Source organism: Topomyia yanbarensis, chromosome 2 (assembly GCF_030247195.1).
Source record: "Topomyia yanbarensis strain Yona2022 chromosome 2, ASM3024719v1, whole genome shotgun sequence".
NCBI classification, from domain to species: Eukaryota; Metazoa; Arthropoda; class Insecta; order Diptera; family Culicidae; genus Topomyia; species Topomyia yanbarensis.
In genome coordinates, this window is record NC_080671.1 from 177,810,969 (window position 1) to 177,835,561 (window position 24,593).

Here is a 24,593-nt window from a genome sequence, read left to right on the forward strand (position 1 = left end):
GATTCAATTGATTCATTTGATTCATTTGATTCATTTGATTCATTTCATTCATTTCATTCATTTGATTCATTTGATTCATTTGATTCATTTGATTCATTTGATTCATTTGATTCATTTGATTCATTTGATTCATTTGATTCATTTGATTCATTTGATTCATTTGATTCATTTGATTCATTTGATTCATTTGATTCATTTGATTCATTTGATTTATTTGATTCATTTGATTCATTTGATTCATTTGATTCATTTGATTCATTTGATTCATTTGATTCATTTGATTCATTTGATTCATTTGATTCTTTTGATTCATTTTATTCATATCTTTAATTTTAGGCATTTCATGTTCAGTCATTCGTTATATTTCATTCAATTTGTTAGTATGAGTCAATTTATTTTCTTAATATGATCTTAATTTTTATTTAATAACCTAATCTAATTTGATTCTTGTATTTTATAATTTTGATTTATATTAATATTTCTACTTATTTTATGAATTTAAAAACCTATTATTTCATTTTTTGCTTTACTTTTTTATTTCGGTCGTTTCGTTGATTTCTATAATTTATTCAGTTTATTCGAGATTTTATTCGTGCAAGACTAGAAACTGTTTTCATCCCACCTCTAGTTGGGTGCCTACTTCTCGTGAGTTCTGCAAACTAATCCAATAGTGAAATGTGTAAGAAATGTCTCATCTCACTGCTAGGTGGATTAAGTCGGTTTTGGTATATATTACCGTTTTTGACCTGGTTGGTCAGTGGTAATCGGTGCCGAATGAGGTCATGTTTTGCATCCATATATGTATGACCAGTTATACGGATGTTCCAGATCTTCCGGAATCGTAATTCGGGACATCCAAGATCAGTCATATCATGTCCAAATTTAACATATACATTCTTAATTTAGTTTTGTTTGTGTTTGTAATTAGTATTGTGTCAATAAACTTGCGATATATGATGATGGTTCTTCATACATCTATGGATGCCAAACATGACCTCATTCGACACCGATTCCCACAGACCAACCCGGTCAAAAACGGTAATATTTACCAAAAACTGAAAATATAAATTCTAACAAACAATTTAAGAACCAGTTCATATAGATTAGGTTGAAAAGGTGTCTGAAAACTGAGTTCGAAATCTCCGTCAATATGACCCGCTAGCACCTTATTCTTAACTTTTTTTGTATAGCCCTTCAGGAATAGGCTAAAATTTTGAACTCTTTGAAAAATCGTTGCTCTCCATTAAAGAGGAAAAGTCACTTCTAGGTTCAAAACATAAAAGGTTACCGCATTTTGAAAGTTCATTTGGGGTCATATTGGCCCCAACACCTATAAAGAAAGTTATGAAGTGATCTCTATTGGAGAAAGTGTACCAGGAAAAACGAATTCCATTAGAAGAATACCTACTGTTGGAAATGAAGGTTAATTCCAGCATTTTATTTCCCAACGGCGATTCCTGTGCATTCATAATGAATGTTGATTGGCAGTGATACAGTTTAGCTAATAATCAGATTATAAATATCAACAGATTCTTTATTCCAGAGCATATCTACCATTTTTCACATAAATTAAACATTAACTTAACTATTTCCCAAGGCAGGGTTACAACAGACAAATAATCTCTCCCAAATTATGGCATAACATGGAAACAGAAGGTTTCTATAACATAGTATGATATGATTAACAGTGCGTTGAAAGAAAATAAATATAGTCTCTAGAGGGCGCAAAGCCTTGCTGTTCCAAGCATTTTTCTTTCGAAATATTTATCTTGCTCCTGCAAATTTTTTTACAATAATGTTCTCGGGGAAATACGTGTCAAGTTAATCAACCGATCAGATGTAAAAGCGAAATAAATACCACGACAGTAACAAGCGATTGCTTGGTTACAGTTTTTTTATTTGTTTATTTCTCTCCATTTAATCCCAGTCTGACACTGATGAAAACAAAACCGCTGTGTATATGTGTGTGTGACTTTTTAGTTGCAATTAATTACATCACTGGATATCAGTTTTTCCATGTTTTGTTTTCTCTTTATTAAAAAAAATATGAAACAGAAATCTTGAGCGTTTTTTCAAAACGTTATATCTGCAATGAGTTACTCTCTTTGTTTACTTTCTCTTTCGATTTTTACGGCGTCACTATAACACTTTTCACTTATTTTACAGTACAGATCGAAAGACGGTGGTTTTAACTAGCAGATTATGCAAAGAGTTGAGGGATAAATGTTAAAGTGACCGAATTATTAACAGAAGAGAAAGTAAACAAAGAGAGTAACTCATTGTAGATATGACGTTTTGAAAAAACGCTCAAGAAATGTCTGTCGACTAAACAAAGTGTGCGCCAAAATAACTTTCCTTTAATTTTTTATTGTTTTAGCTACTTAAAAGTGTGTATAAAACGTCTTAGTTGCATTAACATGTTATTCTGGAAGTTGTGTTTATTATGTTTAAACATTCAATTACACTGTGCATTTCGTGTTGGAGGGAATGATACTGTAAACACTACAGACAGTTTACACAAAGATTGGCGGAGACAAAAAGAGTAAATCTAGCAACCATGAAAGTAACTACTTTTCAACTGGGATCAAGGAAGATAGCATAAGTTTTGCACAGATTTTCCCCCATACTACCTCCAACCAAACCACTTGTGCTCACTTAACTTTTTGTCAATGCGTTTGGATTTATAGAGCAAATCTCCGTTCGTGTGTAAAGAGTCTGTAGAACACTCGTGGCACTAAAAAAGACTGAATGTTTCTGATGTGGGATTCAGATAAGTTTTCTCTTTCTTCTAATTAATCGACAGCGAAGTTGCGGTGAGACGCAATGGTCGAATTTTTCGACACCTACCAATGATTTGTCACACTCAAAATTGGTCTACAATTGCTGATTTGGCGAATCTACAGGACGTGTGTGATTTAGTTAAAATATACTTACCATCATAAGATGGAACTCACCCTCGTGAAACCCTATTTTTATAATGTATTTGCAATTTTACTGCATCATTGTTCTTATTGATGATAATGATGATTCTGCAACGAACAACTTGATGCATCAATTACTAAAACTCAATAAGCTGGTTGATCGAAATAACTGCTTTTAGTTGGCTTTGAAACAATTTTAGTGAGGTTTTTAAAAGTACTTCACAAACTGTTATCACTTAAGTGCGCTCGGTGTGCATTTTATTTAAATTGATACAGTTTTCAAAAATATGATAAATAAGATCAAAGTGAGATAAAATTGGTTCCGTCTAGTTGTTTTCATGTCACGGGTTATGAAAAGTGCGCATAAAAACAGTGACTTGACAAGTTGGCTTCTGACTGCTTTAATTGAAGGCAGTTTCGATCTATTTGTTTGTTTTTGTAAAAAAGAAGTCTTCGGTTTTCATTTCACTACAGGTATATGCAATCTCGAAAACCAATTAGTAAATCTTTTCTAAATTTACAAGAAACATAAGGTTTAACCTTTCCTTATCTTGTTCTAGCAATTGCATGTTTTAAAATTGGACTATTTTTTCGGCACATCGATATAACAAAAGTGATACCAAAGACGATATCACCACAGTCAGTTGAAGTAATGGCTCGGAAGCACCACCGCACTGAGCCACACGTTCCTCCTGTTGGAATAGAAAAAAATAGATTAATTATATTTTATATCTATTTCATGGATTCAAATCAGTTACAGTTCTCTATCACTATCTCTTCAAACTCAATTTAAGATTCTGTTTTCTTGATTACCTTTTCTTCACACCACATTCTCTATTTTTTGTTTTTCGATACCAATTCTCAATTTCCACTGTCAACATTCCATTCACCATTCTTCATTATTATTATTTATCATTATTAATTTTATTATTATTTATCTCAGTAACCGATTCAATAATCTCAATAATAGATTTTTATTACTTATTTCTCAATTGACAGGATTCAAGTTTATATTATTGAATCTTCCCCAATCTACTCTTACCATTCTCAATTCTCCATATTTACAATCCCCAGTGACATTATTAGTCTTAAGCTACCTTTTCACCATTAGTTTGACAAAGTTCAATGCGTATAACTGAGCCATGGAGGTGTGAAATCGTTTTGACGTTTATTTTTGTTTCATTAAAACTCGAAAATGCAAACGTCGCAAAGCCGTCTTCATTGGCAATCGCTTTCTTATTGGTGGCGCTGGTTGTTGGTTTGGGTGCACTAGGCGGAATCATTGTTACTTCGCTGTTTCATAGTACTGAGCGCGTTCGTTGTTGAAATAGTATTTGTTTATTTGTTTATTTGTTGTACCGTCACCAACAGACCCCTTGACCCCAATGGTGGTTACTTAAACTAATTATATTTCAGAATACACATTATTTTAGTTTTTATCGAACTCCTTGTCAGGTTGAAATCAAAAGCCGTCGCCACACTGTTAAACACACGCTGGAGTCCGGTAACAGTGCTCTGGCGCCCATAGTTGGTTCTCCAGAACGGGACTCGCAGAAGAGAGTTATTGCGCAGAGCTCGAACGCGAGCTTGAAGGTCGAGACGTCCGAGGATTGTAGGGCAATCCACCCTGGCAGACAGTAAGTCCGACACGAGCAGGGCAGTCCCTCCGGATGCTAAGAGTATCGATCTGTATTAACTGACAACGGTTTTCGTAGCTCGGCAGCTGAAATCTGTTTTGCCAAGGAAGATGTCGGAGTGCAAAGCGTATGAACCGGCGTTGAACGGCCTCGATTCTGTCGACGCCGTTCTGGTAGTAAGGGTTCCAACCAGCAGAACAATATTCCAGTATTAAGCGAACCAGCGCGCAATAGAGAGATTTTAAACAGTATACGTCCTTAAAATTTTTCGCTACTTGGAAGATGAACCCAAGCTGTCTTGATGCCTTATCCACAATGAATGCTGTATGTGGTTTGAACGTTAGTGCCGAATCCATGATGACTCCGAGATCCTTGACGTTAGAGTGTCTTGGAATACTCGAGTCGAACAAATGGTAGTTAAACTGAATCGGATGGCGTTTCCGCGTGAACGTAACGATTGAGCATTTGCTCGGGTTTAAAACCATTCTGTTTAAATCACACCACGTACTAAAGCTCTCCAATTCACTCTGAAGAAACTCGGCATCGGTTTTATACCGTATTTCTCGAAAAATTTTCATGTAGTCAGCAAAAGAAAGGCAGGGTCCTTGTAATTTGATGTTGACATCATTAAAGTAAAGGAGGAATATCAGTGGACCGAGATGGTTTCCTTGTGGGATGCCGGATGTAGCGAAGAATGGTGTAGATAGACAGTCCTTAATGCTGATTTGGAATTGCCTTCCATCGAGGTGGGACTGGTTTCGTTTTGTCCATAAATACCGAGTTTGTCCAGCTTCACTATTGCGATATCATGATTGATTTTGTCGAAGGCCGCAGATAAATCCATGTAAATAGCATCGGTTTGCAATCCGTCAGCGAATCCATCGAGTACATATGTTGTGAACGAGAGCAAGTTGGTCGTTGTCGATCGTTCCCCAATCTCCTCTTACCATTTTCAATTCTCCATATTTACAATCCCCAGTTACATTATTAGTCTTAAGCTAACTTTTCACCATTTTTATTAGTTTGAAACGGTTCAATGCGTATAACTGAGCCATGGAGGTGTGAAATCGATTTGACGTTTATTTTTGTTTCTTTAAAACTCGAAAATGCAAACGTCGTAAAGCCATCTTCATTGGCAATCGCTTTCTTATTGGTGGCGCTGGTTGTTGGTTTGGAGGCACTAGGCGGAATCATTGTTACTTCGCTGTTTCATAGTACTGGGCGCGTTCGTTGTTGAAATAGTATTTTGCAACCGTTTGTGGTCGAGGTAGATGCGCGGATAAAATTAATTTGTAGACAGATCGAAAATGATCATACAATGCACGAGTTCATTAGTTGTTTTCTGCAATAAAGTATTTTCGTTCATTGTAAGTAGTTAGTTTCATTCATTTTATAAACTGAAAATATGGCGGATTGATGAAAGAAAATTTTCGTAATATTACATATTAAATGCACATTACACGAAAGTTATCGTCGATGGCGAATCTATTCTTCGTGAGTGATACGAAATGTTTCGCACTTTTAATAAATGTGTGTATATAGTACGAACATTTCATTAGTCGCACAATTGCTTTTTCGTTCATCGAGCAAAAGATCAAGCCACGATGCATAAAAAAGTCGTCGACTTCGAAAATTGATGATTATCTCCATTTTGATATCCAAGATTGCGACTTACGGTTACCACAAAGTAGTGAGAACCGTCATCGGTACGGGTGACATTTGAAAAGGGCTGGTTAGTAAACATCGAAAATTTACCATAAGCGCCATTTTAAAATTCAAGTGGTTTCCGGATACCACAAAATAGTAAGAATACGGGTATTTTTTGAAAGAGCGTGGTCAGTACGTACCGATTCCTAGTATCCAGGGTGTTACATGACTAGCATTACGATCTTACCCATACTATGGATCCTTCCTGATTGGGACTCGCACATACGACGACATGACATGTTATGAATAGATTGCGTGATAGTGCGACAGAAAATCACAGCCCCATTTTCGAAATCCACGAAAGCACTATCCGACTCGTTAGTTGGACGAACGCCGGTTGTTATAGGAGGAGACTTTAACGCTTGGGCCGTTGAGTGGGGCAGCAGGCTGGCCAACGTAATAGGTTACAGCTTGTTGGAAGCCTTGACGAAACTGGATGTGAGACTGCGCAACGAATATTCCGCTACCACATTCCGTAAAGACGGACGGTCGAGAATCCATCATCGACATTAGTAAGCAGTACACACATAGTGACCAACAAGCGATCCACTACACTATTGGTCGACGAAATTGTACGATAACGCCGAGAGTGAGGGCTGGAGAGCGAAAGTAGAAAATAAAGGACTTCAACAAGGACCTTTTTGTAGAAGCACTTCGTGCTTTCAATTCCGAGTGACGATGAGATGCCTGAAACAGTAGCGAGGGCATGTTATGTAACAAAGCGGAGGAAAATGGAGCCGAGGAACTTCCCGCGTCCGGCGTACTGGTGCAAAGAAAGGCTCAGCATCCTCCTTAGTCTGCCTGCCTAAAAGACATAAGATGCGTTCAGAGAGCAAAGGTAACATTCCGGGTGGCCAGGGCCGCTTTAAACACGATATAGTTCTAAGCAAGTCCAGCTGATACAAGGAGTTGTGCAGAGAAGTAGACGCTAACCACTGGGACAATGCTGAAAGTGAGAACGGACTATCGCAGAGGCAATTCGGGTTCCGAAAAGGGATATCGACTATGGAAGCCATTCGCACAGTCATCGCGAGCGTGGAGAAAGCATTGGTAGTAATAGACTTAAAGAACGCGTTCAACAGTGCTAGCTGAGAAGCGATATCCGTAGCGCTGCACATAATGCGGGTTCCGGACTACCTGTGCAAGGTTCTGAAAAGTTATTTGCAGAACCGAATACTGGTCTACGAAACGAACATGGGGAAGAGGTCGATTAGGTGGGAGTACCTCAGTGCTCCATACTTGGCCCAACGCTCTGGAATACAATGTACAACGGTGTGTTCACACTGGAACTACCCAGGGGAGTTGAAATTGTTGGCTTTGCAGATGATGTTGTCCTGACGATAGCCGGCGAGAACCTTGAAGAGGTGGAGATGTTGACGGCAGAGACAATAGACATCGTGAAAATCTGGATGGCTGGCGCCAAGTTGCAGCTGGCTCACCACAAGACCGAGGTAGTGCTGGTCAGCAACTGTAAAAAAATCCAGCGTGTCGAGATCAGCGTCGAGGGGCAATCCATCCCATCGATGCGTGTGCTGAAGCACCTGGGTGTGATGGTCGACGATCGGTTAAATTACAACAGCCATGTCGACTATGTATGTGGACAGCTAACCCATTGGCAAAAATCATGCTGAATAACGGAGGAGTAAGAGGCAGCACGAGATGTCTCCTGGCCGGTGTCTCATCCTCAATACTGAGGTATGGCGTACCGGCCTGAGCTGATGCGCTGAACTCAAAGCGGAACCGGACGAAGTTGACAAGCACGTTTCGCCTAACGGCTGTTCGGGTCGCGAGTGCGAACGATATCGTCAGAGGCGGTATGCGTAATTGCCGAGATGATCTCCATCTGCATCACTCTGACTGAAGACGTGGGATGCTATTCGCTGAGAAATGGACGTAATGCAAGGAGACTGGTCCGAGTGGACTTGTTGGCTAAGTGGCAGTAAGAGTGGGAAAAAGGAAAGGAAGGTGGACCCAGCGACTCATCCCAAATGTGTCTGCTGGGGTACATAGCAAGCATGGAGAGGTGAACTTCCATTTGACGCAGTTTTTGTCTGTAAGTGGATGCTACCGGAGGTACCTGCATCGGTTTGGACACGCTTCGTAACCCTTTTTGCCGGGAGTGTTTGAACATGCAAGAGTCACCGAAACACGTGGTCTTCGAATGCCCTAGGTTCGAAGAAGTTAGAAGGGGTATATCTGATGTGACAGTGGACAATATCGTGGACGACGAGCATATCCGGGACGCTGTCAACAGAGTAGTTACGAGTATATTCTCCAAGCTGCAGAGGAAGTGGCGAAGGGACCAAACTAGCGACATTGGCTAGAGCGTGGAACCACAAATCGAGTTTCGGAAGTTGAGTAGTACGCGACATTACGCCGGGTTCGGATCGTCGGGGCGCCAGTTAACCGGACGTCAGGTTTCACCGCAATCGCCGGACCGACCTCGGCACACTACCGGATAGCTCGTGAGCAGGCTAGATCCACTGCCGTGTATTGGACCGAGTAGACCACGTCGAATAGCTAGCAGTGGGTCTTTGGGGCGCCAGTAAACTGGAAGCTACGAAAGCCGGGGAATTCACGGTGGAACAGATTCGCCGCCGTGAACTACCCGACAGAATCGTGACGAAAAAGTGAGTTAATCCACTGCCTGGGATTAGACCGAATAGACCGCGTCGAATAGCTAGCAGTGGGTCTTTGGGGCGCCAGTAAACTGGAAGCTACGAAAGCCGGGGAATTCACGGTGGAACAGATTCGCCGCCGTGAACTACCCGACAGAATCGTGACGAAAAAGTGAGTTAATCTACGAAACAAATACCGGCGCTGAAAGATATTCCGTTGCCGGGAACCTCTCAATCGGAGTAGGATAATATCCGAGTTGATCTCGATGAATCTAAGAGCTAAATGGCCCCAGGAAGCGAGTATCGGTGTCGGGAGAGATTCCTTCATCGGGGAACTATCGGTTGTAGTAGGGTGAGTTCACCGTCGAGGACTATCTTAGTAGATCGTGATAAGGCCGAGAGCTGAATGACACACGGAAACATGAGCTAAATAGCTCGAAGAATCAGCACCTAAATGCCTTTTAGCTATTCCTCTTGTTTGCGAGGTCGGTTCAGCGATACCGGAGGATCGTAATTTATGGTTCGCTGAAGCCTTGACGACCTACCGCTGGTGCTTCACATGACCTACTCGATCTAGTTCCTGACGGTAGTACTAGACTACTAGCGGGTTTCAGCCCAGCGATTCCAATTGATTCGTGCAGCTCGGTACACTGGCGACTCGACCAAAGCTAAGCTTGCTATTGCCGGTTTTTCCCTTAGCATAATCAACGAGACTTTAAAAATTAGTTGGATCCCATCTCTTCTACCGATTCCCCGACTACTTGGAACACCACTTCATATGCGAAACCGACAATCGTTACACCTATGAGAAAGATCCGCTTCAATACTCCATCGTACACCGCATTTCACAGCGTCGGGCCGAGAATAGAACTCTGAGGAACGCCTGCCTTAATTGTCATTCTCCCTTCTTCCTTGCCTGTCTCGCAGATCAATGCTTGGTTCTGAAAGTAGCTCTTTAATATCCAGCAGAGGAACCTTCATACTGTTCAGCGAATAAGTGATTGATCCCAGCTTGCAGTGTTGAAAGCTTTCTTCACGTCTAAGGTATGCACCACGTAACAGCGATATGCTTTTCTCTCCTGCGATCATACCTTCGTGAATGATGTGGTTTTCATCTTGATGCGTGGAAGAAAACTGTTCTTTGCTAACTACTTGAAAATTTTTCTAGTTATAAAAAAGAAGCCGATTGCTGTGAGCTACAGTATCTCGTTGATACCTTCTACAGTTGGTGTAAAGGAAACATGATGGTTCTTTGTGTTGCTAAATGCTTTGTTATCAGCTTTCATCGAACGTGGAACATGTTTACTTTCAACTACAACATCGCTGGAACTCAGCTGCAAAGCGTTGACCATGTAAAAGATTTGGGCGTCATCCTAGATGAAAGGCGAACGTACACCCATCACTTCTCAGCGACCATTGACAAAGCAAATCGTCTACTAGGTTTTATGTTCAGAATATCCAATGAATTCCGGGATCCTTTATGTTGCAAAGCTCTATACTGTTCACTGGTGCGCTTACAGCTGGAATTCGCGAACTTCGTATGGTGTCCCTACCAGGCAACTTGGAGCCAAAGAATTGAAGCCGTCCAGCGCAGATTCATACGATATGCCTTAGGTCAATTGCCTTGGAATGATCCGCTGAACTTGCCACCATATGAAGACCGTTGTCGATTATTAGGACGATACACCTTAAAAGACCCTAGGCACGCCTCGCAAGCCACCTTCGTATCTAAGCTTATTCTGGCTGAATATGATGATCCCGATCTCCTATCGCAAATTAACCTGTACGTATCAACCCGTGTCCTTCGTCCTCGAACACTGCTACAGACTGAAATGCGCAACACTAACTACGCTGCCAATAGCCCGATATTAGCAATGGTCCGTCGCATCAACGATTTTACCGACATCTTCGACTTCGTCATTAGTTCTGCACAGTTTCGGAACCGTTTGTTGTCACTTGTTAATTATGTATAGTTTAGTCATAGTTATAGTTAATTAAAACTCAGTGTCAGTTGGACTGAAATTGTTTAAATACAAATACAAATAAATACTGTCTCCACAGCTTCCACAACCGTTTGGATGGTATCCACTGTAGACCTGCCTATAAGGAAGCCGAATTGCATGACAGGCCGTTCGCATACTCGATGATGACCTTCATCTTCTCCTGTCAGCTTTCATGTGGTTCATCTGGGTCTTTTATCTTTACCATGGCAACTGTGTAAGCGCCTTTCCGAGATTAGGTTGAAGAGGATTACCTAAAATTACCTCGTTGATCTGTATCCCACGTGATTCAAACTGTGTCCTATTAACAATACTGTGCCGCATCAGTTGATGGTCGCTCATCACAGACTCTCACGGAATGGCAAATTACGAATCGAGCCCATTAGAATGATAACGAAAATGTGCTACCATCAACAAACGCAAGACCAGTGTCATACTAACGGAAAATCTGATCTAGCATTCCCATTGACGAAAAACATTCTAATTCTCTCATCTTTTATCTTTCAATCTATAATCCAGTAAATGAAGAATACTCACATCAGGATGCTCAGTGTAGCACTCCTCCAGCCGTCGGCGGGGTAAAAAGTTCAATCTCGTTTTGACACATGGCAGCCCCTCGGTGTCATTGTGATAGATGACCTGAGGTGACGCCGAGAGAACCACATGGTCGGAGGGATACTCGCTCTCAACGATGATCATCAGCAGATTCGAACGTGGAATCCGTTTAGCGAAGTATGGTCGATGCAGTAATCTAAAAAAATGTAAAAATAATTGATCTATAATGAAGAGTTCCATTGGCTTTTTATTATTGCATACTCTGCCGGGTTTATTGGTTGTGATTCGTAGAAAAACCCATCGCCCTTAATGAATATGTCTTGCTGCATGACGTACAGATCCGATTTTTTATCACAGGCTTCGTAAACTGTTTCCTTTTTGATTTCCTTGGGACGATTAAAGTACTCGTCCTCATCATTGATATATGTCTTTTTTGGTTTCTTCGGTCGGTTTATGTCAGTATAGTCAGAATCGTCGTACTCCACTGCAAAGGATAGAAAGTTAATGCAGGTTTGTGCGAAGGTACGTCGCGCTTACTTCTTGTGTCGTAATAATCCGGACTGGAAACACCATGTACCCAAAAGTCAAACCTATTCAACCAGATGAATAGCTCCGCTAATAACCAGTCGAAACCGAATAAGAGCAATTTGAGTGGCTAAAAATATAAACGTAAATGCGAATCAAATAATTCAATTGGTTGAATTACATCTATAGAACTTGGCAATCATTTCCGGTCTTAAAACTAACATTCAACACATCTAATGACAACTCACGTGAATCAAAGAAAATGCATCGTTCGCAGCGACTCGTTCATAGTCGCACAATCCCTGCAGATCGAAAACGGTTATCATTGTGAAAATTTCTTTATCAACCATTGACTGCATAATGGCTCCCTCAATCTCACCGAAGAACCTTCCCGTGTCGTTGGAAGATTCGGACAGGATCACATATCCGTTGTTATCTATCACGTAACAATCTCGTGTTTCCGAATTGCATGTTTCTATGCATCCTTCACACTAAAAGTAAAAACTTTATACTCAACAGTTTAATCAAACATAAAATGAAATCAACTCACCGTAGTTTTTGAAGTAATCTCCATGAAACGCTCATACATCAGCTCGTGAGAAAACTGAAATCCCGTTACGCAGCCTGGAGCCTCCAGACCACCGTCTCTTGGAAAAATGCCCATAGAAGCAGTTACTTTCAGCTCGACTCCTTCCGGATCATCCGTAGCATGGGGAACGGAGTACACAAAACTCTTCGGATCAATCTTATGCTGTAGAATTGCACTTTTATACCAAGTTTCATCGGTAGCCTTCTTGTGGTAGTCTCCAAACTCGTTATCCGATTCAACTTCAACCTCTCCGAAGATAAACTGCCACCTAGTCAATCCGCTCATGGTTGCCACAAAACGCAACGTAGCGTTGTACATCTTAATGATGTTCATCTCATTCTTGTTTTGAAATTCCCAATTTCGAAAGCTCATATTTGTAACCTTGGCATCGAAAACCAACTGCTGAACTAACTCCTTGTTACAGTAATAGGCATCGTCATCAAGTGTTTTCCTACCACAGTTTGCTACAATGGCAAAAGAGGGAGTGGAGAATAGAGTTAGGGGTTACGTGTCAACTACTTACGTTCATCAGCACCATCTCTTTGCATATCCTCCGGCTCTGGTTCATACTGTTGAGACCACTTCCAATTCGGGTCGTAAAGTCGTACCAAGAAATGACGTAACTCGTCCTCTGGAGTCTTGAACTCGTGTCCTTCAAGATAGTGATACTTACAGTAAACCCTAGAAAAGAACTCCGGTTTACGTCCGAAAACAAATCTTACCAAATAACTTACCATTCTGGGTGCACTTTCCAGTTATCCCCAACGAACGAGTCGGAAATATTGTTTCCCATGTGCTGGTTTCGCTTGATTTCGTCACCTACTTTAATCCAGGTGTTTCCATAGTCATGTGGCAGGACCAATCCTAGCGAGAAAGGAGTATTCTCCAGTGGTGCGTAGTAGTAATCCTGATACTGCAGTGAGACACGCCTCATTTTGTCGTAATGGAACCGCACCGGAACCTTCAACATCTTACCGAATTTCGAAAACACCAACTGTTCCCTGAGCGTTTCCATAACCGGATTAGGCTCACGTCCGGTAAGCGAATCATCGGATATTTCAACTACGTCAGACAGTATCTGTTCGATCTCAGTCAGATCAATACTGTTGTAGTTCTCTTTCAATCGGCCCTTGGAAACTGGCCGAAGATCGGGATGCATCAGTACATAACCGTTGTTACTCACGATGAAAGAGTATCCATTAACGCCCAGCTGAAACAAGATGGAGCAAGTTAATTTCCCTTCAGAAGACTTACTTAACACTCACCTTATAAGGTAAGGTTAGCTCGTCAAGGTCCTCCACGGGAATATCTGTTCCAGCAACTCCGAGTAAGCGTGGCATTCGCGTTTCATTATCGTAGTTCGCTTTTCTATCGAACGCTGGAGCTCCAACAGCTATCATCAAACGAGGAGGTTCGTCGTCATCGGCTTTAGATTCAAGATTCTCCTGTAAACGGAATGTATTAGTGGTATTGCTGATCTCTACCTTTCGTACTCACCGCCGTGTCCGTAAACGCATGCGTCCACGTGGGTGGATGCTCGACACCTTGCAGTACCAAGGGCGTTGCTATCACAGTTACATATTTCAGCACTTCTTCCTGTACCTCGTCCAATGATTGAATGTGTGAATAGTGTCCCCGGTTCAGACAAGCCATCCACTGAATCTCTCGCACTTTCGTAACTTCCCTTCCCAGAAGGTAGGTGAAAACGCGAACTGGGACCTTGGTTCCATTCTCAAACCAATTATATTCCTCAAAAACTTCGGTTATATTGCTGGGAACTCCGTCCGTGATTAACATAATAGCCTGATTGCAACCGCTGATTGATTCGTTACATCGGCGAATATCACGATACTGAAATGAATTAAATTGTTAGGGTTTATAAACATTTCACAGCGAACATCGTGTTTTCTCACGTGCTGTAACAGTTCAAAGGCCTTCGTAAATGCCTTTCTAACGTTGGCGTAGCCTTCGCAATGCAACTCTCGAACCTTTTCGTTTAAGAAACGAATGTTCTCCGGAGTCGCCTGCACAAGTATGTCCTACAAAAGATGTATTAGTTATTATATTTTCAAGCAAAGTGTTATGATCAAATTACTCACGGAGAAGCAAGGAATTAGCGGCTCCACATCGTTAGAATATTTATAAATGTTAATGAAATCGTTATTGGAAAACGTATCTAAAATGCTTTTAACGGTTAATTGAGCTATATAATTCCGATACCCGGTCATCGATCCGGAGTTATCAAGCAGGATCACAATATCCTTCGAACACGTTGCCGTTTCAATGTACCACGATCGTCTCCGACAGTCGAATATATCGACCAGCTCACGATCCCACTCCAGTGCCGGATAGTGCCGTAGTATTCCCGTAGCCGAACCGAAGTACTGCCATGAAAGCGCTGGATCTGAGTTGTAGTTCTGCACAAACACGTCGTCCAGTGCTTCGGACCATTGCAGCGCTTCGAGAACCCAAGGGTAGCGATCGTACACGTTTTGTGGCACGTGTACTGAACTGTACGACGTGTTGACGGAGATGTTGAAGAAGTGAGTGTCTGAGTTGAGTGACATGTTCCGATACATCCATATGTTTTCTTCCAGAGTCGATGGTATCTCCGGCTCTGGACGCCCTTCGATCTTTAAAGAAATAAACTAAATAATTAGATTCGAAATGTTGCCGCTGGGATCTTGCACATACAAATGAGTATTTGCTGGAGTAGTACGTGAAGTTGTCCGGATTTGTATCGTTAAACTGCTCGGACATTTCCTCCGCCAGATTGATGATACACTTGATGGCGTCCATCTTGCGGATTAACATGCGGCCCACGTTCTCCACGATGGACTGGATCAAACTGGTGCCATCCTTGTGCTCCACGCGTGCGTTGTATGCTTTGTATTTCTGGAAGTGACAAAACCGACGGTTATAAGCGGTCTTAACAATGACTCACGTTGTATTGTGACATAAATTTCCTAAACTCACAGCTGTAATTTCACTGGCTTTTGTCATAGTCTGTGCTAGGTCCCAGAGCTCCTCCCCGAAGTTATCACCCCATTTTTCCATGCTGAAATAAAAAAGAAAAAATCATTTGAGAGGTGATCATTAAGGTCATAGTTATTTTATGCATATGACAACGAAAAATAAGAAAACGAATAAACAATATTTTTAATAAATTGGTAATTCGATAAATATTAAAGCCATCTATGTCCAACTTACTATATATAGAAGATAATTACAATAACTCCCGTTACGCCGTGATTAAAATAAAACCACGCTCATTCGTGTTTAATGCCAGTCCGTGCAGCGTGTAGCGACAAAGAGTAGTGCTAATCCGCTTCAAGGTTATCTTGCGCACTCTCCGCCTCGTCGAGATTTCAGTATTTTCCCTTCTTTTGTGTTTCTGATTCTGAGTACCGCTAGCCGAGTTTTCTAGTAAGCCGTCTGGATACCGTTATACGTCCCTTCAGGGATGCTCTAAGAGATCTTTTGCAGAAATGCGCTACCAACCATTATACCAATTTGTCTACTGACGAAGGCAACCTTTGCATTGCTTCCACCTACCACCGATGGCTTTGCGATATTGTGGAGCTCCTCCCCGCACCGTTAGTATTAGGTGATTTCAACTGCCACGGTACGGCAAGGGGTTGCCTTCATTACGATAACCGATCTACCTCAATTTATGAGCTTTGGGGCCATTCATAAACTACGTAACGCGTTTAGAGGGGAGGGGGTACGACAAGTTGTTACATGTTGCGACATATGGGGGAGGGGGAATAAGCTAGATCGTTACGTAACATGTTTTTACCAAACAAAAAAAGTATTTCGAAGAATTTGTTACGCAATAAGGGAGGGGGAGGTAGAGAAATTTGTGACAATTTGTTACATGGGGGGAGGGGGAGTCAATTTTGGGCCAATTTTCGCATTACGTAATTTATGAATGGACCCTTGGCGACAACTTCAATACGACGATTTTGAACACGGTCCCTTCAGTGCGTCCAAGCTCCTAACACCTGTCCCTCTGTTCGACATCACTGTGGTTAGATTGCATGTGGAAGGTAGTCTCTGATCCCCACGGAAGCGATCCCCAACTGAAGCCAATTGTAATTAATATTGCTAACGGCTCAGGGCCTCCAAATGCAATCAATTTTTTATGACCTACAAAATATTTATTGGAAAAGCTACGTGTCTGCAATGTTCGGAAAAGTACAGTCGACGCAAGAGCTTCCTCTAGAAGAAGAGTACGGTTTCCTGACTTGCACGATTATCGATACCGCGATTCAAGCTCAGACTAAACGCATACCAGACGCGAACTCTCGCGGGCGTCCTCCCAACCCATGGTGCGACAAAGAGTGCTCAGACGTGTACGCGGAGAAGGCCGCCGCGTATAAGGCTTTCCGGGACGGCGGGCTACCAGCCAGCTACCGACAGTACGCGATGGCAGAAACGCGCATGAAGAGTTTGATGAAGGCCAAAAAACGAAGCTACTGGCGCTTGTTCGTCGACGGGCTAACGAGAGAAACATCGATGAGCACTCTAACGGGAGCGTGAAATATTCAAACCGTTGGATAATCGATTTTGGCTAGATTTCTCCGGATTCCGTCACGGCACAGAAGATCTACCGCGCCGCGTCCTCTCATGATAACATGAACGAAACACCGTTTTCAATGGTGAGGCTCTCACTTGCTCCCTTGTCATGTAACAATAAAGCCCCAGGGTCAGACAGAATTAAATATAACTTGCTGAAGAATCTGTTGGACACTGCCAAGAGACGCTTGTTGAATTTATTTAATAAGTTTCTTGAGGATAATATTGTCCCTCATGATTGGAGGCAAGTGAAGGTCATCGCCATTCAAAAACCAGGAAAACCAGCCTCCGACCACAACTCGTATCGACCGATTACAAAGATGTCCTGTATCCTATCAGATACACAATTTGGTTGCCGCGAAGGCAAAGGGACGAACGATTGTCTTGCGTTGCTCTCAACAGAAATTCAAATGGCTTATGCTAGCAAAGAGCATATGGCATCAGTTTGCCTAGATATAAAGGGGGCTTTTGATTTAGTTTCTATCAAAATTCTTTTTGAGAATCTGCACCAGCATGGTCTTTCACCGACTCTAAACAACTTCTTACTAAACTTGCTGTCTGAAAAACACATGCATTTTTCGCATGGTGATCTATCGACATCACGAATTAGCTACATGGGTCTTCCCCAGGGTTCATGTCTAAGCCGCCTTGTCTGCAACTTTTACGTGAATTAACATTGACGAATATATTATCAATTGCTGCACGCTAAGGCAGCTTGCCGATGATGGTGTGGTCACTATTACAGGTCCCAAAGCCGTTGATCTGCAAGGACCATTGTAAGATAACTTGGACAATTTGTCTGCTTAGGCCCTCTCGCTGGGTATCGAGTTCGCCACGGAGAAATCTGAGCTGGTCGTATTTTCAAGTAAGCGTGCAAATAACTCAAATATATCGGAGTCTGGTTGGACTCCCTAAGGTACTTCGATATGTCACATTAGGTATCTGAAACAGAGGATCAACTTTCTCCGTACAATAACCGGAACAAGGTGGGGTGTTCACCCAGGAGACCAGATCAGGCTTTACCAAATAACGATATTGTCGGTGATGGAGTACGGGAGTTCCTGTTTCCGCTCCACTGCGAACATACATTTCATCAAACTAGAGCGAATCCAATATAGTTGTTTGCATGTGGCTTTGGGTTGCATGCACTTGACACCTACGATGAATCTAAAAGTGTTGGCGGGCGTCCTTCCGCTGAAAATCGATGTTGGGACCTCTCATATCGATTGCTCATCCGATGCGATATCTTGAACTCATTAGTAATTGCAAATTTCGAGAGGCTTGTCGAGGCTTACATGGCACAAAATATCAATCTTTCTTCATATTAACCCAATCGTAACAATCTCCTTCATGCTTCTGATTCAACTGTATTCTTCGCAAAGATGAGCTACGATATATTCAATCAAAACCTCACCGCCTCTTTAAAGCTCAATGATCCAGGGCCGGCGGAAAGCGTGGGTAGTATGGGTAGTACTACCCACTCGAAAATAACCACTCGAAATTTTGAACCATTTCAAAAAATTTAGATGTGCAAAACATGTATCTCGCACTACATTTGAGAACATCGATGTACCACAATTCCATTTGCATAAACGAACGTGACTTAATGTGAATTTTATGTAAGCGTGTGCATTGCGAAAAGGGAAAAAATCCTTACTAATGGACCCCTCACTCTATGCTTTCTACCCACTCGGGCGTAAAGTGTTTCGCCGCCCCTGCAATGATCCTACACCAGTTTACGTCGCAGAACTTGCTGCTATTCACTATACCCATGGAATTATTGATACCTTGCCCATCGATCATTACTTTATTGTCTCGGATAGCCTAGTTCAATAGAAGCTCTCCGTTCAATGAAACCTAGAAAGCACATTCCACATTGTCTGGGGAAAATCTTGGAGCGCCTGCGTGCTTTGTCTGCAAAATCGTACAAGATTACCTTAGTTTGGGTTCCTTCGCATCGCTCGATTCCACGTAATGAAAAAGAGGACTCTATAGCTAAGGCAGGCACTTTAGAAGGTGACATATATAAAAGACCAATTAGTTTCAGCGAATTTTTCAGCATTACTTATTAGGGAACCCTTGAAATTTGGCAAACTCCATGGAGCAATGGGGAACTAGGAAGGTCGGCTACATTCGATAATCCCTAAGGTATCGACGAAACCTTGGTTCAATGGGATGGATGTGGGTTGGGATTTCATTCGTGTGATGTCTCGGCTCATGTCCAATGTACTGCCCATATAAGCATAAGAGTCCCATATTGAAAAACAGCAAGCCGAGAAAAATGCTGTTAAAGTTTTACTTTTTCATTGAGCCTTATGGATGGGACAACCATGTTTCGACATTTTTTCGATATTTTCTGAACAAACCTGGTCATCTTATTTGTGCATTGTGATACAGTGGTAATACATAATACTATCCAACAGATAACTCATTTTCGACAAAAAACCATATGGAACTCTTATGCTTTTATGGGCAGTGTATTGCGGTATCTGCGCCTGCGCCAACGGTTATCACAATATCGAACATATTGTCTGGGCATGCGCTGAATACTGTTCCGCAAGATCTCAACTATTGGATTCCCTTCGGGTTCGAGGAAGATCCCGGTTCGAGATGTACTGGCAAGCCGCGATCTCCTCTATATGTCCCTCATATACACCTTCCTAAAAACCATCAATATTCAGATTTAACTGCTCTAGCTCTAATAAATCCCTCCTAATCTTAATAAAAATTGAACCACCCCCTCTAGTTATTTCCAGTTTTGATATGTCTGTAAAAGGGTCCGCTTAGTTGATAATTAATTGCTCTTATAATCTCCTTTATAAAAATCCTAAAGTGCATTACTATACAAAAACCGATTTAATCCACCTAACAGAGAGATGAGACATTTTTTACACAGTTCACTGTGGGACCATTCATTAGTTTGCAAAATTCATGCGAAGCATCCCAACTAGCGGTGGGATGAACACAGTTTCGAATTCAGCACGAATAACACTCGAATAGAATTAATAAATTATGGAGAATCAGTAAAACAAATGAAATCCAAAAAATTAAACGAAGATGGGATTTTTAAAGTTATAAAATTCATAAAATGAGTAGAGTCATTAATATAAATCGAATGCATAGAATCAATAAATCAAAGTGATTCAGCTCATTGAGTGAAACATTAGGAAATTTAAACTAATTTTGAAATAATAGAATAAAGTAATTTGATTCAAGCTAACAAATTGGATGAATTGAATAAAGAAGGGACAGAAAAGAATCAATAAACTTAATGAAACGAAGAAACTGCATAAAAATGAACGAACTGGGAAAAAATAATAAAATTGATAACATTAGTAAAATTTATAAAATTAATAAAATTAGTAAAATTAGTAAAATTAATAAAATTAGTAATGTTAGTAAAATTAGTAAAATTAGTGAAATTAGTAAAATTAAAATTAATAAAATTAATAAAATTAATAAAAAGTTTAAACTGAATAAAATGTATACACACAGAAAAAAATGTTGGCAAAATAAGAGTTTTTCACTCTTAGCAAAAATCAAACAGCGCATACTCTTAGTATGAACATAAAACTTTTATTTTGATTCCTATTCTTCATTAACTTAAAAGGATTAATTTGAACGTTTTACTTTCAACCTAATAGTAAGCGTTTTTTATTTTTTGCTAAGAGCAATATTTTTTTTCTGTGTGTAGGATAAATAAAAGGAACAAAATGAACAAAATGAATAAAATGAACAAAAGGAATACAATGAGTAAAATTAACAAAATGAATCCAATAAATAAAACGAACAAAATTATTAAAATGAATAAAATAAGTAAAATGAGTAAAACAAACGAATTGCATACAATGATTAAAATGAATGAAATTACGAAAGTCACTAACATGAATATAATGAATAAAACGAACCAAATGAAAAAATATATAAAAGTTGAAATAAAAATGGATGAAATGAACTATATGAATGAAATGCATAAAATGAATAAAATATATAAAATAAATTAAACAAATAAAATAAATAAGATTAATAAAATACATAAAACAAATAAAATACGTAGAATGAATAAAATAAACAAAATAAATAAAATAAATAAAATACAAAAAATAGACAAAATACATAAAATAAATAAAATACGTAGAATAGATAAAATAGGGTAAGGTGGGGCAAATCCGGCGTGTGGGTAAACCCGACCTCTCTCTGCTATCGAGTTTAAATTAAATAACCCATTAGATTTGAGAAATATCTGTACTAAATCAACCAAAAACATGTGCGGGTGGGTTTACCCCAACATTTTTGAAAACAGCAGAAATGAGCTTTTTTCATAAAACACTTGTATATAAAAACTTTTTAAGATATGAATAAAATGATGTGCAGTTGCGCAGAAGCCTAACCTTTAATTTGGTATACATAACGACTTGATCCGATGTAAAATGAGCATTTCACAACCAGAACCATTTATTAGGTCGGATTTACCACAGCTTACCCTAATGAAATAAATGAAATGAATAAAATAAATAAAATGAATAAGCTAAATAAAATAAGCAAAATAGCTACAATGAATAAAATAAGTGAAATCAAATAAATAAAATAGCTAATATAAATAAAACAAATAAAATAATTCAAGTATATAAAATAAATAAACTAAATAAATAAAACATAAAAAGTAATAGCATGGATTAAATTATTAAAATCGATAAAATGAATGAAATAATCAAAACAAATAGAATTGGTAAAATAAAAAAGAAGAAAAAACAAACAGAATAAATTACATTCAATGATTAAAATGAAAAACTTATCGATATTAAACCCTTAGATGTTTTTGTGAAATAATCTAGCCCTAAAGTTATAGCTGCTCGAAAACGTTGTTATAAACACCATACGCATGCAGGTGTTAATGAAATCAGTAAAACGAATAGAAATAAACAAATTGAAAGAAAATGAGCAAGTGAATAAAAAAATTAATAAATTGATTAAAATGAAAAATTAAATGATAAAAAGTTTAAAATTAACAGAATAATTTAATTTGTGTCAACTTAATTATTTGGATGAAACGAATAAACTGAATGACGGAACAAATAGTCAGATCATAAAAATTAAAAACAGTATGAACTGGAAAAATGAGTAAAATGCATAAAATGAAAACAGTAAATAAAATAAGTAAAATGAATGATTTAAATAAAATACACGAAATTAATAAACTGATCAGACTGAATCCAACGCATGAAATGAATAACGCTAACAGGCTATCGTCACAAATAAACATAATTTTTTATGTAAATACAAATGAATAAAATAGATGAAATGATCGCAAATGAATAGAATGACTAAAATAATGCTGAATGAAATAAATCCATCAAATAAATATAATGAAAAAAGTGTTCATAGGTCGAGACGTAGCTCCGTGGGGAAGAAGGGCGGACCTGGTAAGGGGAAAAGGGGATGGGTTAGATCCAAGGACTGGTCCGGATCCGGGTACAGGTTCAAATGCGGTAACGGGTCCGGATTCAGGAGCTTGTCCGGATAGGGGAACTGGTCCGCATCGGGAACTGTGCCGGATCCCAGACATAGCCCGGATCCGGAAATTGGTTCGGATCCGGAAACTGCCTAAAATTTTTATTTCGCTGTCCAACCTACCCACTAAAAAACCGTAATTATTCTACATACGAACAGAGCCGAAGTGCACACATACTGAAAAAGTGTTTGGTTGTGCATCACCATACATGTACATGTAGCTGCCGAAATTCGTCATTCCACCGTTTACTACCTTTGCGGTAACATGGATTTAATACCACAATGCGCAATTGCGTTGTCTGTTACCAAAATGACAATAGAATGTTGCATACAAGTAATAAAAACATTCCCCTCGGATTTCGGGTGTATGATATCATACATAATCTCGAAGCCATTTGCTGTTTGTAAACACCATCAGTGAAACTAGCACATGCGCTCGGGCGGAAGACGCCGGCATAGGATCTATTTTGTTTATGTTTATGGTTGCAATTCACGTTCAAGATCAACGTTGTTTGCAAACATTCTAGCGCGAGCGTCCCAAAACAAACGCACTAAACATCTCACCATCTCACGGCGCCGGTACGCGCAACACGTGTTTTCCGCGAGTCGTGAGAAAATTCTGCGAGCAGCCAGTGAGAAAATTCTCATGTGCCTGAAAATAGCATCCCGTTTCGTTAAGTTCCCATTTTTAATCTGATGGCAATTTTCCCCCAGTGACAGCTGTCAAACTGGTAACGATTTTTGTATTTTTTCCGAGAAAATATACCTTTGCGAGATGAAAATCTTCCCCTAAACATAAATATCGCGAAAAGCTACTTACATTTCAGTCTGCACTGACGCATTTGCGCTTTGGTCCGGCAATTTCATCCATAAAAGGAATATGGCGATGCTAAGCACGAGCACCCTTCGAAGGCTCATTTTCCTTACCATTGCAGCAGTTTTCGCACGAAAATCGCTCACTATTGCTGCTAATATTAACTACTACACATGCTTGCGATGAAAAAAGAACAGTTTCCGCACCAGAAACGGCTAGAAATGCGCTAAAATCAACTTCTTTTCGCAGTCGTAGTAGTTCACCATTGGATGGATGGCAAGATGATTTTTTTCTTCTACGGTGATGATGAAATGAACTGCGCCTTCCGTACGCATCCGCGGTTCGCCCGAGACTGAGCAGAACGAGAAAAGCTATTTTCGATCGAAACTGTAGTGAGAATTTCCTGCGGTGACGGTCTCATGGCATTTTGTTTTGGTTCGGTTTTCCATCGCGACGAGCTGGTCGTTCGTTCAACGTGCGTTTTCCACGAAACATTTTCCGTAGCCAGTTTCGGTGTGTTGCGGGAATTGACGGTTGAAATTGAACGAATCCATTTGTGAGATTGTCCACAAAACTTTTTCATGCCTATCTAATAGCGTTTTCGTTTTTACCTTGTGCTACACCAGTGTACTGCGAAATAAATATTTAGACTGATTACACCCAAGTTTGAATGAGTATATCGCCGACTACTCCGGTGGAGTGCACTGTTCAAAACAAAAATACCATTAGTCTCGAGATTATCTGCTAACCGTCAATTCTCTCTTGATTTCAATAAATTCATCGCTAGCTATTTTGTATGTATCTATTGACCTTTTCTGTAGTCCCAAACATCGCTATGGTCAACGGTCTCTACTAACGAAATAGTAATGAAAATTGATCTTTTTGATGAATTTAGAAATTCAAGTTTAGAGATCTGTTCCTTACAAACTAATGTTTTTACGTTGTTTTCAAAAGTTTAAAGGATAGTTAGGGGAGTAGGATGAAGTCCTTACACCAATTCAGTAGCAAAGAGATATTTTCTCTATGCAAAAAGAGTTTCTATATCCGTTCAATTTACAGGTAAGAAAGCAACGGTTTAACAATATGTTCTTCCTGAATTTTCATTGCAAAATATTGCAAAATTAAGCGAGTGACGGAG

The 24,593-nt window shown here is 40.0% G+C and overlaps 1 protein-coding gene across 2 annotated transcripts; it reads right to left on the reverse strand.

Moving 5' to 3' along the window:
- Nucleotides 1-1,513: 1,513 nt before the first annotated feature.
- Nucleotides 1,514-23,815, reverse strand: LOC131682231 (voltage-dependent calcium channel subunit alpha-2/delta-3). 2 transcript variants are annotated; one of them, XM_058963576.1, is made up of 15 exons: nucleotides 23,462-23,815; nucleotides 15,529-15,610; nucleotides 15,247-15,447; nucleotides 14,652-15,185; nucleotides 14,466-14,591; nucleotides 14,050-14,403; nucleotides 13,818-13,997; nucleotides 13,287-13,762; nucleotides 13,088-13,233; nucleotides 12,514-13,016; nucleotides 12,212-12,454; nucleotides 11,976-12,093; nucleotides 11,700-11,922; nucleotides 11,421-11,634; nucleotides 1,514-3,613 (listed from the first exon to the last, which is right to left on the reverse strand). In XM_058963576.1, the coding sequence occupies exons 1-15, from the start codon at nucleotides 23,569-23,571 to the stop codon at nucleotides 3,494-3,496; spliced, it is 3,630 nt and encodes a 1,209-aa protein (XP_058819559.1). In that variant the 5' UTR covers nucleotides 23,572-23,815; the 3' UTR covers nucleotides 1,514-3,493. The 2 variants fall into 2 exon arrangements, with proteins under 2 accessions (XP_058819559.1, XP_058819558.1); XM_058963575.1 differs by having other exon boundaries at nucleotides 13,076-13,233.
- Between the last annotated feature and the right edge of the window lie 778 nt (nucleotides 23,816-24,593).

Coding starts and splice junctions, on each gene's coding strand:
- LOC131682231 (XM_058963575.1), bottom strand. CDS start 23,571: ATGGTAAGGAAAATGAGCCTTCGAAGGGTGCTCGTGCTTAGCATCGCC. Junction 15,611..23,461: donor GCGTCAGTGCAGACTGAAAT/GTAAGTAGCTTT, acceptor TTTTTATTTCAG/CATGGAAAAATGGGGTGATA. Junction 13,017..13,075: donor AAGAGATGGTGCTGATGAAC/GTAAGTAGTTGA, acceptor TTGCCATTGTAG/CAAACTGTGGTAGGAAAACA.